Source organism: Spea bombifrons, chromosome 4, assembly GCF_027358695.1.
Source record: "Spea bombifrons isolate aSpeBom1 chromosome 4, aSpeBom1.2.pri, whole genome shotgun sequence".
Classification (NCBI taxonomy): domain Eukaryota; kingdom Metazoa; phylum Chordata; class Amphibia; order Anura; family Pelobatidae; genus Spea; species Spea bombifrons.
In genome coordinates, this window is record NC_071090.1 from 80139609 (window position 1) to 80155025 (window position 15417).

The 15417-nt window shown below is 39.2% G+C and overlaps 1 protein-coding gene across 1 annotated transcript; it reads left to right on the plus strand.

Moving 5' to 3' along the window:
• Positions 1-6034: 6034 nt before the first annotated feature.
• DNAAF4 (dynein axonemal assembly factor 4) lies at positions 6035-15417 on the plus strand. Its single transcript, XM_053462872.1, has 9 exons — positions 6035-6193; positions 7741-7888; positions 8847-8980; positions 9196-9427; positions 10041-10165; positions 10776-10885; positions 11728-11881; positions 12662-12767; positions 15139-15417. Exons 1-9 carry the CDS (start codon positions 6071-6073, stop codon positions 15249-15251), a joined length of 1245 nt encoding a protein of 414 aa, XP_053318847.1. The 5' UTR covers positions 6035-6070; the 3' UTR covers positions 15252-15417.

Here is a 15417-nt window from a genome sequence, read left to right on the forward strand (position 1 = left end):
CGGGGATGAAATGGAGGAGCACTTCACCTGCCGTATGTTTACTGAGAGAATAAATTCTCTCCAGTAGATGTGCAAGCATTTCCCAAATGTTGGATTTAAACTTCTTTATATTTCATCAACGTTAGGTGGGGTGACACAGAATGGCACTAAAGTGTCGCCTATTATGTGGACTTCTAACAACATTACTAGCCCTGTCACTTATTTATGAACATTTAAGCGATGCACTACACTTCAAGTCCAACGAAGAAAATTTAACATTTTTTAAACTTTTGGATTGAGGGCTCTAGGCGCTTGGAGATCTCTGAAGATTTCGGTCGGGATTTTTGGGGATCTGAAAACGAAGCCTAAGTTTTGCCTCCATTTGGATGGACATACGCAGTTATACAACAGAACTACCTGCCCTGGATGGGAATTCTATTGCACTATGAATTTGTTTTAATATTGTGTGTTCTAAGGGCCAGTAATAGCAGCAGGAACACTATCATTGGTCTTAAATGTGAATAATGCAATCCCATTTGTGAAAGGCACAATGTAATGGTTCAATCATGTCTTTAAGTAGTTTGAGGAAATCAGAAGTCGGGTATGCTTAGATCTGCGGGTGCTATTCTCCACCTCCCGATCTGTGAGTTATAGATCTAACTGGAATATGTTTGAAAAAAAAATTTTATATAATTTTTTTTTTTTTTTACAATTAGCACTTTGAATTTTTGTTCTCACCTCCTATTTAATTCTTCTTTCTTTCAGCCGTGCATCATTTATTAAAGGCTGCCCTTGCAATATGGTTGGCTGTCTAGCCATGCTTTACAGTGTAGATCAGGGATAAGAAATATATGCAAAAATATGACAAATTGTTTTATTAGATTTAATGATCTTATTTAGTAATTATTTGTGGTTAACTATGCATAAATGTAAATAAGTTCCTGGTAAAGTAGTGCGAATGTGTAGCACTTGGGCTTTGCAGGTAAGCAAAAATGTATCTGATCTTATTAAATATAAACTGTATAAGAATTTTTACATTTATTGTGCAGTAAAAACTTAATAAAAATTGAGTTGTCGTCTTAAGAGGTTTGTAGTAATCGCTGGCGTTTCTATGCGCATACATAGTATTGTAGAATTTACTAATGCATAGAGATCAGTAACACACGGTATGTAAGCTTAAGGGCTAGTAGGAACATTGCAGTAGGGGTGCCACGCTTGTCTAGAGGGTTACAATGTGTGTTTATTATACCGCAAAAGTGCACTGTTGGAGTTGCTGTATCCATGGAACTTGGCATGTTGTGGCTAGTCCAACAATGATTGAAATAGATTTTGAGGACAGTCATGCACTTTTAGGCATTTTCAACCCTGCAGCCACCTACCCGGGTAATTGACTAATGTGCCATCATACTGAAAGGGTTTCACACGCAATACTTCTCAGCATGGAGAGGCTGGGTGGACAAAGGGGCAATCATGCGAATATATGATGCCCGTGAAACTGTTCATTTCAATGTAGCCCTTTTCGTTACCCCTTCAGCATCCATTACCATAACACTGTAAAGTTTTAATGACCAATCTAAAATAGCAACTGCTCGCCGTTTATCATTGGCGCCATTAACTAAAGGTTAAAGTATGTTTGGATGAGTACCAAAGCTGGCTTCCTAAGCATATGCTGAGCCATCCACCCGTGGGCCAGACAGCTTGGCAACACTAGTCTGTTTCTATGCGACGCAATGCAACGGGGTATTAAGTACATTATCTTTAGAATTCATCTGCTCCCTAAGGGGTACTTGTTTATCAGATGCCAAAATAATTAAATGGCCACATGGCATTGTTTAAACATATGTATCATATTACTTTAACTGTGCAATAGCAATAGAAAATAGTTACTAGATGTTGCTGACTGGATGTTCTGAAGTACTAATTCCAATTTAGCTTTTGCTTCCCAGAGCCATATTTTTTTGCCTAAAGAGCAGTTCTGTGTGATAAAAACGGAGGTAATGATTAACACCGCATGGCATATATTTAGGTCATGCCGTACTTTTGTGCCGGTATATGGGCAGTCAGGTCTGACCTCTCCTGTCACCGGGAATCTTCATTGTTGACAGCTAAATTGTAACGGTGATCACAAAGAGCATGGCTGCGTTGAAAGGAATATTAATATCCAAATGTACGTTTGGGCATTCCCTCCCGTAGTGTTAGAATGGACACGGTAAAAGGGATTCCACATTGAAAGAGGGATGTTCTGTATAGACCCTGCTGAGGTATTTGATGGTTCATAGTGTGATCAGGAGCCCTGCTTTGTGATCACTGTTTGATCAGCAAGCAGGGGGATCACTATGGCAAAAGGAGGAAACAATGGTTCACCCTGTTTATTAAAAACATACTTAAAGGGACACTCCAGAGATCATATGCAACCGTTTGTTCATTTAACCTTTTGTGTGGTCCATTTTGCAAATGCACGAGGATGATTCTGCAGAAACCCCTCATGCATCTGCCCCTTCCCCCACCCCCAGATTAATGTCTTACAGGAGAACACCTGTCCCCGAACATGATATAGTCGCCTTCCTCCCGCTCCCGTGAAAGCTGTGTGCAGAGGTCTGTATGTGTTGAAAGCAGGCCCGGACTGGCCATCGGGCACACCGGGCATTTGCCCGGTGGGCCGGTCCACGGCAGGGCCGCATTGACATAGGGGCTGATGGAGCTGCAGCTCCAGGCCCCTACCCTACCAACTGCGACCGGGTCCGCCACTCTAAGGGGCCGGGAAGTCCCCACCAAGGCCGGCCTTACGGGTCTGCGGCCGCACAGGGCTTAAATTAAAACATCGGGGGTTTTTTTTTTACTTTATTTAACATGGAGGATTTTAAATAAAGTTGGAAAAAAAAAAAACCCCGATGTTTTAATTTAAACCCTGTGCGGCCGCACACCCGTAAGGACGGCCCTGGTGGGGGCTTCCCGGCCCCTTAGGGCAGGGCCGACCTTTGGGGTGTGCGACCGCACAGGGCGCCACACTCCAGGGGGCGGCCGCTCATCAGGGGGTGCCAACTTGCGGCACCCGGCACCCCTCCAGAGACGGACAGTAATGTCCGCCGCTGGAGGAGCAGGCTCGCAAGGGAACGGTATCGGAAGTCTTTAACAGACCTCCGGTTCCCTTGAGTGATTTTAAGCCGGGTTCAACCCGGCTTAAAATCACTCAAGGGAGCCGGAGGTCTGTTAAAGACCTCCGATACCGCTCCCTTGTGATCCGCGCGGCAACAGCTGTTGTGCGCCGGGGTTTGTTTTCAGGTCCCGGCGCACAACACTGAAGCCGCGCCCACCGCTGTCCGTGCCCTCTGACCCGGAAGAAGACAGAGAAGACAGAAGAACTGAAGAAGAGGAAAAGAAGCTGAAAGAAGAAAGGAAAGGTAGGAAAGCATTAAGTGAGAGTGGATTGGTATATATGTGTGAATTGGTATATATGTGTGGATTAGTATATATGTGTGGATCGGTATATATGTGTGGATCGGTATATATGTGTGGATCGGTATATATGTGTGGATCGGTGTATACATGTGGATTGGTGTATACATGTGGATCGGTGTATACGTGTGGATTGGTGTATACGTGTGGATTGGTATATATGTGTGGATTGGTGTATATGTGTGGATTGGTGTATACGTGTGGATTGGTGTATACGTGTGGATTGGTGTATACGTGTGGATTGGTATATATGTGTGGATTGGTGTATATGTGTGGATTGGTGTATATGTGTGGATTGGTGTATATGTGTGGATTGGTATATGTGTGTGGATTGGTATATGTGTGTGGATTGGTATATGTGTGGATTGGTATATACGTGTGGATTAGTATATATGTGTGGATTGGTATATATGTGTGGATTGGTATATATGTGTGGATTGGTATATATGTGTGAATTGGTATATATGTGTGGATTGGTATATATGTGTGGATTGGTGTATACGTGTGGATTGGTGTATACGTGTGGATCGGTGTATACGTGTGGATCGGTGTATACGTGTGGATCGGTGTATACGTGTGGATCGGTGTATACGTGTGGATCGGTGTATACGTGTGGATCGGTGTATACGTGTGGATCGGTGTATACGTGTGGATTGGTGTATACGTGTGGATTGGTGTATACGTGTGGATTGGTGTGTGTGTGTGGATTGGTGTGTGTGTGTGGATTGGTGTATGTGTGTGGATTGGTGTATGTGTGTGGATTGGTGTGTGTGTGTGGATTGGTGTGTGTGTGTGGATTGGTGTGTGTGTGTGGATTGGTGTGTGTGTGTGGATTGGTGTGTGTGTGTGGATTGGTGTATGTGTGTGGATTGGTGTATGTGTGTCGATTGGTGTATGTGTGTCGATTGGTGTATGTGTGTCGATTGGTATATACGTGTGGATTGGTATACGTGTGGATTGGTGTATATGTGTGGAGTGGATTGGTGTATGTGTGTGGATTGGTGTATGTGTGTGGATTGGTGTATGTGTGTGGATTGGTGTATGTGTGTGGATTGGTGTATATGTGTGGATTGGTGTATGTGTGTCGATTGGTATATACGTGTGGATTGGTATACGTGTGGATTGGTATACGTGTGGATTGGTAAGTGTGTGAGAGTGATGGGTGTTATGCTGTACCATTTCCAATGTATTTTTCATTATATAATTATGCTCTAAAAGTACATCATAACTCCCATCACTCTATACTGTTCCATACAGTGGCAGAGCTGGGAGGCAGAGGCCTTGCACCCTCACCGCAGGACTCCTGAAAGGTAAGTGAACTTCAAAGAGGGAGAGGGTAGATAGTTAGGAGGGGGTAGTTGCGGCGGGCTTAAGGGGCTCTGCGTTAATGCGGCCATATAGGACCTGACTGGGCCTATTTTAAGGTGGGGGCCTGGAGCTGCAGCTCCATCAGCCCCTAAGTCAATCCTGCCCTGCCGCGGGCCCGGTCGCAGTTGCTGCTTGCTCCGGCAACAAGGTAAGTAGGGTGAGGGAGGGGGGTGCAGTGAAAAGGGGCAGAGGGGGGTTAGATAGTGAGAAAGGGGGAGAGGGGATAGATAGAGGCGGTACATATTGAGATGTGGGGAAGGGGGTTACATAGTGAAAAGGGGGAACATAGTGAGAAGGGGCAGATAAGATGAAGAGAGGGGGTAGTGTGAATGCGTATGAGAATGAATGAATAAATGTGTGGAGGAGTTGTGTGAATGTGTATGACAATTAATGAATTCATGTGAGGATGAATTGCTTGATTTGTGAGACTGCATTAATGAATGTGTTCATGATTTGTCTGAATGATTAAATGCAAAGATGGTACATGAAGGGTGGGCTTTAACAATAAATAAATAAATAAATAAATATGGGCTGCTCAGGCTTAAATGCCCGGGCCTATTTTTTGTCCCAGTCCGGGCCTGGTTGAAAGTCCTTTCATTGATTTAAACGGAATCACTTTCCTGCCACAGATTGGCAACGTCAGGCCTTTTTGACCCTTTAATCTCCTCCAAAACGTTAAAAACCTATGGATGTGGGAAGTAAAATTGCAAAAATCCAAAAGAGGTTGGAGAGAATTCGCTGCATGAAAAGAAGTAGAACCGAACGGCCCCTGCGAAAACACTTGGTTTGCAGAAGCAGATGGTTTTGGAATCTATGAGGGTGGAAACGTGAATTTGTGTAGCCCTGGTTACCAATACTGACATTCAGAAACATGTGAGGCGTTAAAAGAAAGCAAAGTGTGGATACCACGTATCTCTTCATTCTTAATGCTAACTTGTGAATACAGCGGTCTGGTCGCCATGGAGATCTAATAAAGCAGGCACTGCGTGATCGGTAACTAAACCGGAAGTTCTCAGCGTTCTAAACGAGCAAGAAGTTTCAAACGCATCGTCAAATAACTAACATTTACAAAATACGCATAAAGTCAGCGGTAATAGTCGTATGTTTACAATTGATTTTGAATGAGGAGACGGCCAGTGATCATAATCAATCAGCTCAAAGTCTTGTTGTCTCTAGTGTTTTGAGCCCCTCCGGAGTCGAAGAGGAAGTTTTTCGTCTCCAATAGCAACGGTGCTCGCTTCTTCAGTTTACACCGGGGACCGACAACATGCCCATCCTGGTCAAGGATTACACGTGGGAGCAAACCGACAAGGAAGTTTATATTTCCCTGCCGTTAAAGGGCACCAAAGGCGGGGCGGCCGACGTGCTTTGCACTGAGGTGTATCTGAAGGTGAGTAACCGACTATTAACCCATGCGTGTCCATACCATGGGTACCAGCTCAATGTTAAACACACCCGGTCTTGTAATGGTAACCAGTAGGTCTAAGCAATGGATGCTCTTTTATTTTAAAAGCACATTTAGCAGAGCTTTTCAGTATTAACAAAAAGATAAGCAGGCATAAGTATTAATTATATGTGTGCTTAATGTCTATAATACTTTAAAAAAATGTGGGTTCATAATATCAATTGTTTAATATTGTGATTAATTGCATAGTAACTAAATATACTTAATTAAAACATACACCAAAGCATTCAAATGATTGCTATTATAAATATTTACCAGTGTAAAATAATAATAATAAATGTTTGTTAGTTTGATGTAACCCTTTCCTCGCAAACACATTACATATTACACCTTCACACAGCTTTATTACAATCAATAGAGCTGGGGATAAATATAAACAAGAATTTATTCCTTAGGTAAATTATCATCTATAGAATAACCTCTGAGAATAAACCCAAATCACCCAATTATAAACCACAGAGACATAGCTGAATAATTTATTTGTTTATTTATAAAATACTTTACCAGGAAGAATACAATATATACAGAGAGAGACTTTACTGTTGCAGCAATACTTTTAGAAGGCTACATATGTAAAGCACACACATATATATATATATATATATATATATATATATACCGTACATATATACTGACAATGTAACCTTGGCCAGAGGTGCTTCCTTCTTCTCCTTTACTGGAATTGGACCGGTGGTTCTCGGAGGTATGGAGAGCTGGGGTGAGCGTATTGTTTAGGCAGAGATGCAGTGATGGGTACTGTGATGACATTACCCAAATGAACAACAAATGTTCTTCAAAAGTGTTTAGTTTGTCAAGATGGATCCAAATACCATTGGGACTCATTTATTTATTTATTTTTAAAGCCAGCTGGTTCTGTAATTTGAAATTGTGGTATGCATGTTCCTTTAGTTTAGATTATGGTGTCATCGCCATACATCTAGACATGGGAAACATTGGAAACCTTGGGCAGTTCGTTTACAAAGTATAGTGAAATTGGGAATCAAGAATGGGGCCTTTTGGCACCCCACAAGTAACTTTGAGCAGTTGAAAAAACAGTGTTACTTAATGATAAATATTATTTGTTGTTTTTATACAGCACCCTCATATTCTGTAGCACTGTACAATGGGTAAACCGGACATAATAGTAGTGCATAACATTAAAATTTGACTTACAGAAACAGGTAAGGAGGGCCCTGCTCTTTTAAAATGTATGTCTTTATTAGACATATGGAATTTGACATCCTCTACCACTTCTGCTGAGGAGCTGTTACACTTATCCACCACTTATGACTAGTAAAAGCAGCCCCACATATACATTTAGTTCATGTTTTCTGCTATCGTCATCTTTCTGTATATCATGAGAACTATTTTTCTGGATGATGTAGGTAATCAAATAGCAAACTATTGCATTTATGCAACAAACAAAACTAGAAAAAAAAATGCTGTTCTATTCATGTACCCTTTATTTTCAGGTGAGTTTTCCTCCCTTCCTTTTTGAAGTGTTTCTGTTTGCTCCCATCGATGACAGAAAAAGCATTGCTAAGGTTGGAAATGGAATTATCTTGTTCACGCTGCATAAACAAGTGCCTTCTATTTGGGAAATGCTGACAGCAGTCAATCGTAAGTAGAATTCTCTGACAGATGCAATTTGTTGGCAGTACCATTGAAGGCTGAATTGAGAAAATGATATATTACTGCTAGTACATGTCACTACAGTGTATATCTTCTCTTTAAACAGCTGATTTTAATATCCCTATTTGTGCCCCCTCTCTCGTTCGGAATATTTACATTTTACTTTGTCACAGTGTAAAAATATATTTATGTATACGTGTAAAGAATCATTTTACTGTTTTCTCATAGTAGGATCCATCTTTCTGTACAAAGTAAGTTTTACTAGTTGTTTACTATTTGGAGTATAAATACTAAACAGTAGATGCACCTTTTATGGAACACAAAATACAATAAACTATGCGGCACTGAATGTTATTATTTCTGAGTAATGTTAAGAATCTTGCATTCCATTTCTACTTCCGCTATAACAGCAGTTCTTATCTCATCTAATAATCAGTTGGCGTCTTACCTGGGGCAGGCTGGCAGATTCTTGTTTGGAGGAACATCCATCCAAATGACCTATCGATAGAGGCATTCAGAAACACAACACTGTGCAGACTGCCCTAATAATATACTTTGGCTAGTCCTGTGTAACATCCACCAGCATTAACATGAAAAGGAAACAATAGTAATAGATGGAAAAACACATTCTTATCACTGAAAGTCTCCAAATCAGGAACCTGGACTTCTGCCTCCCTTGCCAGCCTCACCCTATTTCTTAACAGGGTTAGCAATATATATTTCACCATATCAATTTGGCTGTTGTGTATATATCAATTGGATATAGTTTATGGATTATATGGATTTTTGGTGTTGGGAGAACAACTGAATATTTAATTGCTCTCATAGAATGGGATGTTTAAAAAATTTGGAAGTGGACAAAGACATAACATGCCCCTAGAATCAATGTTTCATATATTTATGTATGATTGAATGGCATTATGAATATCAATCTTATGTTTTCTAGTGGAAAAGAAGGACATGCAAAAGATACGTGAAGATTCAATTGCCAGAGTTCAGGAAAAAGCAAAAGAAGAAGCCCAAACCAAGGCTGTACAGAAAAGAGAAAATGAGAAATATTCTCTTGAGGTCATGATGAAGGTACACAATTATGGTTTTCATATAACCATTGGCAAACAAATGGTTAAAATGTTTTTATTATGGTTTTTGTATATTAGCGGGCACAGCAGATGCATTGTAGTTCTATGTTATGCTATAGTTATTGGTGGAAGAGTCGCTAATGTTTCAGACAGTTCTGTTCACATAGATATGGGCCTATTCATTTGTGGTGAAGAATATTTTTGTATTTCTACTAGATGGATGAAGAAGAGAGAAAGCGAATTGAAAAAGAGAAGGAGGAAGAAAGAAGAAAGGCTACAGAAGAGCTGGAGAAGTGGAAGGAGCAACAGAGGATTGAAGAGGAACAAAAAATGATTCAGGTAGCACAGAAGAAGAAAGAACAAGAAAAAACGAAGAAAGAAAAAGAGAAAAATATGGTTAATGCAAATAAGTCCATATTTCCAAGCAAAGCAAATTCCTGCCCAAAAGGTACAATGTAGATCTTTGCTCAAAATATATACACGTTATTTGTCTTTTGTATAATGTGAGAAAAACATATGGAAGGTGATTGGATTCCATTCTGCATTATCCAGAAATATTATTATTATTATTATTAAAACTACCATTTATTTTATAGCCTGGCAATTTTCATAGCATTTTAGATATTGCATTTACAGTGAAAAAATGCTAAGTATGGTGAGATTGTTCTTCTCACAATCTTACGTTAGCAAGTGCAGTGCTACATATTTTCTAATGCTTAAAATAGATTCAATCGTTGTATGTATTAATTAGTTGGCATGCCACAGAGCTAGAGATATGCAATCACTTGTAATTTGGCTGTGGTTACACTGCTCCCAGGCATAAAAAACTCTAATAGTTTAAGAAAAAGTTGATGCACTTCCTAAAAAGTGTAGTTCCTTTTTTCATGGCAAGAACCATGGCTTTTATATTGTAAGTTTTTACACTGCTTTGGAATTAAGTTTTTTTGTCAGGAATAAGATGAATAAGCTGTTTGGAAGAACCACACAATTGAAAAATGTATGACTGTATTGTGAGCTGATATGCTAATGGAGACCTAAACAGCAAATGTTTTATTTATCAGGACATGAAAAGATTAATGAAAAGATATTGCCTCCTACTCGTACGAATGGCTGTATTAAAATTCATTTCACCCCTCGAATCTTCCCCACTGCTGTCAGGGAGTCTCGGCTGGCAGAAGAAGAAGAGGTAATGTTTTGGGGATATTTTCTGTTTCTAGTTCAGGACAGTTTGGAAAGATTTGAAACATTTATGCCTCATGGCCATAGCATTACCACAATGAGCGCAGAGTAAAAGTATCTACAAAATGCATATATCTTGTTGTTGGGATTTAATTTTTAAATATTCTCCAGCTTAGTTTTAACAGTCAAATTTGGCCATGATGAGCAAGCCAATGAATATCACAGGACAGTGTAACGCATGCACCAGGTTTGTGAAACTGTTAGTGGATATGAGAAAATATAGTTATTGTAAAATTTCAGATTTGGAAGAAAATTAATGCAGTATAAAAAAAATAAAATAATAACATATAGGAATGGACTGCATTTGAAAGTTGGTCCTGGGACTTTAAGGCCAGCAGCCGATAAATGGCACTCGTGTAGATGTCTGCTGTATACATAGTGCTGTAGGCTACACTATTTAGCAAAGGGATTGACCACACAAGCAACAATATAGTTACTTGGGAGGCCATTTAGACCCTAGACATATGTATTCCAATGCTTTAGCATTTATTTTGCCTGTTTTACATTGTTGGAAGATATGATGGAATTGTATATATAGATAGTATTTTTTCATACAGTGGTTACAGAAGCAGGCTGAGGCTCGGAGAGCTATTAATCTTGATGATCAAGAATTTAAGGATTTAAAAGAAGAGGAAAAAAATCCAGAGTGGCTAAAAGATAAAGCAAAGTAAGTATTTTTACATTTTTATTTATATCTTAAGTGTGATCAGCACAGATCAGGAGGAAGAGAGGATAAACAGGGAAATTAAGGGAAAATGAAAGATAAATACATTTTACTCATTGCCATCAAAAATGTATGCGAGGCCCCCAAAGGGATCTCTAGTCATTGTGCACTAGAGCCAGTGAAGAAAAAAAATAATAAGTAAAATAAAATTATATATTTTTATTTAAAAAGTGTCCCTTAGCCCTACCACTATGAATAAACAATTTATAAAAAAAAAATCACTACCTTTAAACACCTTAAGACGATAGTATAAAAAAAATGTCATATGGGATAATATATAAAAAGGATTGATGTGGCCCCCTTGAACATAATAAATGTGTATGTGGGGTATGGCATCAGGAGATGTTGCTGAACATAAATTGGGTCGTCGTTCAGCTGTTGCGCCTACAGTGAAAAAAAAAATTTAAGCAAAATTGCAAGAAGGTGTTTCTTATCTATTATCACAAATAATTATTTCTATTATTTTAAAAGAAGGCCCTACTTCTCCTGAACAAAAGGATGCATAATTTGTGTGGGTTCATAAAATATGGATGAGGGGAATCATGGTTTAACACACATATGGTAAAAATGACAAAAAGAAACTGTAGGGTGGGACTGTAGGGATTAAAAAATAATTAAAAATGCATCCAAACGAAGCCTTTAATACTGGAAAATGCAATGCCCAAAAAGTAGAAAACATTGTACAAGGAAAAATAAAAGTATTAGTGTTGTTAGCAGTACACAATGCAACACAATACCACTGTCTGCTCTCATGCCTATTCCTAATTATATGCTATTTGTTACAGTAAACTCTTTGCAGCTGGAGACTGTCTTGCTGCCGTGAACGCGTTGAACCTGGCCATACGCTTGAATAACAAGATGCCAACGCTGTATCTCAATCGAGCTGCCTGCCACCTTAAATTAAGAAACCTCCATAAAACCATTGAAGACTCCTCTAAGGTATACCCAGGAATTGCATCACATTCTTCTCAATCTATACATTGACACATACTGGAGTTCAGCCCATCATTCATGAGAAACTTTGCCTTGACCTTTAAACATTGATTGTGCTGTACAAACTTAAAAGGTTATGACTTAATCTCAACGATCAGTTCCACCTGCATATTTTATATATTATATATATATATATATATGTTCTTATTTTCGTCTGACGTTTTTGTAAGTACGAATTCCCCTCCTAATCATATTACAGGGATAATAGAACTTAACATATGTAGTCTTAGATATATAAATAATTTAAAATATAAACTATATTGAATAATGTATTATTAATAATAGTAATTATAATAATTACAAATTGTTAGGCTTTAAAATTCCAGTTGGTTTCAGGGGCAAACCAACTGGAATTTTGCCAGTAAACTTGGCACAGTGGAGCTGTTTCACGTTTTAGCACTCATACATCCCAAAAAGTGAACTGATATTAGTAAGACCCATTTTGGAAGAGCAGTCATGATACAGAATTTTTAAAGCGGTCTTGTCACCATAGCAAGCAATCCCTAATGACGTTATGCCGCTGAGACAAAAAGAACCGAAATAGAATACAAAACTAACCATAAAAATGTTTTATAGCAATTTTGAATATAACCTTATATCTCCATTTTGTTGAATGCAAGTACAATTTTTACTTAAAATTGATAAGTGGTGTAACACAGGATGAAATAAATGAAAAGACTTGTACCTTTTGTATTATCTGAATATATGCTTTGTGTTCAAATTCAGGCACTAGAGCTTCTTACACCACCTGTGCCAAACAATGCAGCCGCAAGAGTTAAAGCCCATGTGAGACGTGGAACAGCATTCTGTGAGCTAGAGCTCTATGTCGAAGGTAAACCTCTTAGTCGTATAGTCATATGTATTCCAATTGATGAATTCAGACAGTGTCCTTGCTAGGTTTTGGATAGATGGTCAGCTTTATGGGAACTAAGCTGCATGGATGTACACAGATCCAATCTAAAACAGTGCTGACATTTTGTTCTCACTTTACAATACCTGCCATGGCAAACTAATTTCCTCCTTTAGCTTAAAGTACCACGCGGGCCGCATGTTGGATGCCCCTGGTCTAGGGGATGGCAGTCTCTCTTGGACTATCAAGCTCTCCAATTACTTACGATATGGGGGCATCATATCATGGTGTACTGTGTCTTAAAGGCACACAGCACCTTTTAATGCATTCAGGATGCCAACTGTGAAGGGAGCGGCTGGGGGGCGCTGCCCTGGGTCAGACCTAACGCAGTGCCCAAGGGGATATACCACTGCCATCACCTCCTTCCTACTTTGAGCAGGGTCCTCCCCAACTCTTGTCCATCCAGCTATGTGACGCACTACTTGTTAATTCCTGTTGTACAGAATGGTGCTGCAGAATACGATGGAGCTATATAAATAATAACAGTCACCACCATATTGCAGGGAAACAGTGCAGATATATAGGAAGTTTCTGATTATTCATTCTGTAGCTTTGCATGCAGGGTGTACCCTGAAGTACTCCATGTGAGAAAACACAAATTCCTTTTAAAAGCATATTGTGTTTTGGTTGCATTATCTCTTTTGTGCTGTACATAGTGGCTTTGGAAACAAATCTTGTATTGATTGTGGCAGTATAAAGATCAACATCAAAAGTCTATTTACTAAAAACAATGCCATGTAATCAAAGTTTTGGCATTTGACTCTGACTATATTTGTCTATCTCATTGCATTAGCGACTACAAATAAAAGATCTTATCCTCAAGTGTTTTTGCCATTAAGGAAAATATGAAACAACGTTAAGGTTTAACTGAACAAAGTCATTTTTCCGGTTTCTGTATGAGCTTACCTGGGAACTTACCAGGTTTGATCCAAAGTCTCAGGGTAAGCATTGGCTTCTGCGGGGCTCCGGTTTAGTATCTCTAATCTGTGGACAGGGGGCAACACTACTTTAAAGTCTTACTGAGGCTACCCCTGCCTTTTAAGTGAAGTCACAGGGCAGCCAATGCTGGGAAGTTCCCAGGTATATGTAAAGGGTTGTAACTTGTGCAGGGCAAGAGGGGCAGGTACGGCAAGGTGAAGGACATGCTTGAGTTGGCCAGTGTTCCCTTGTGCTTTTTTGCAATACGTGGCATCAGCACAACCTATTTAGTATGTGTATGAATCAAAGTAACCTTCCTAGTTTAGAATTCCTCATCCAGCAATGATCTGTACGTGTCCCATCTTGGTGCTGGAGCAACCTGATGACATAAATAAGTTAAAATGCACGTGGTAAACTCTTAATAACACTAGAATCACTTTGCTGATCCAATTGCTTACATCTGAAACGTATAGACCATGCTCGCACATTTTACAAATCTTTATGAGTTCATGGTTGCAAATCAGTTGCAAATTAGTCATTGGTTTATTGTATTCCGTAGAAATGTTTAACGTTTCATCACCAACCTTTGGCATTTCTATTGAGTGAAGTCTTGCTTTTTAATTGGAATGGCTCTTCAAATAAGAGGAAGGAAATTGTCTTCTATCATAGGTTAAATTGCCGTGGTGAAGTATTTCTGTGTTGTTTCAATCGTTTGTGTGGTCTAATTGAAAAGACAGTCAATATAGCAGCTCCAATTAACGGTTACGTGGGAGCGTGCACACTGTTTACGGGCTGCAGGTCTCAACATATCTGTTATTAATCTATCTGGTTTGGGATTTAAACCAGATTTAAACTTTTAATGCGTTTTCTATACACATAATTGTAACTTTTAGAGCTGTAAAAGAACAACTATTCCTCCTAAAGAGGGACACCTGGAAGGTGGGAAAAATGATTTAATTTAATGCTATATGTTTTATTGTTTAAAAATACATTATAGTAAATTTGTAAATATAATGTTGTATTTTTCATTGGGTCCTCTTCTCCTTTCAATCTTGGTGGCCCCAAAATGGGTTGCGAGGTGCTAAGTGACTACATCGTCTTTACTGACTATATCAGAAGTAGAGTCTCATGGAAATAATACAGGCAAACACAGTACACACATTTACATTTAGGATGTGCATAAGGATACCTATAAAGACACAATTATTACTGAGTGTTTCAAAAGGAGGAGACTACATGGGCAAATTGGCTCTTTCATGATGTCTGTATCTGTGTTTCATTATGGATATAGGTGAACTGTCTGCACAGTATGGATGATTGGGATTAATATGACATTTACTGGGTATTACATTTCTTGTATTGTGTTTGCGTTTAGGCCTCCAGGATTATGAAGCTGCTCTGAAGATTGACCCCACCAACCAGATGGTGAAATCTGACGCAGAAAGAATACGGCAGATTATCCAGGGTTCCTCCGCTGATGCCCAATAAAATTGTGTCAGTCTCTCAAAACTATACTAAAATCATAAAAAAGGAAGTCTATGTGCAGGGAAACGTGACTGTGACAAGCAGACACTGACCAGAAAAATATGTAAATAGCAGGTTGTAGGTACATTTAAAAATGCTTTTTGTGTCAACCTATCTATATAAAACTTTT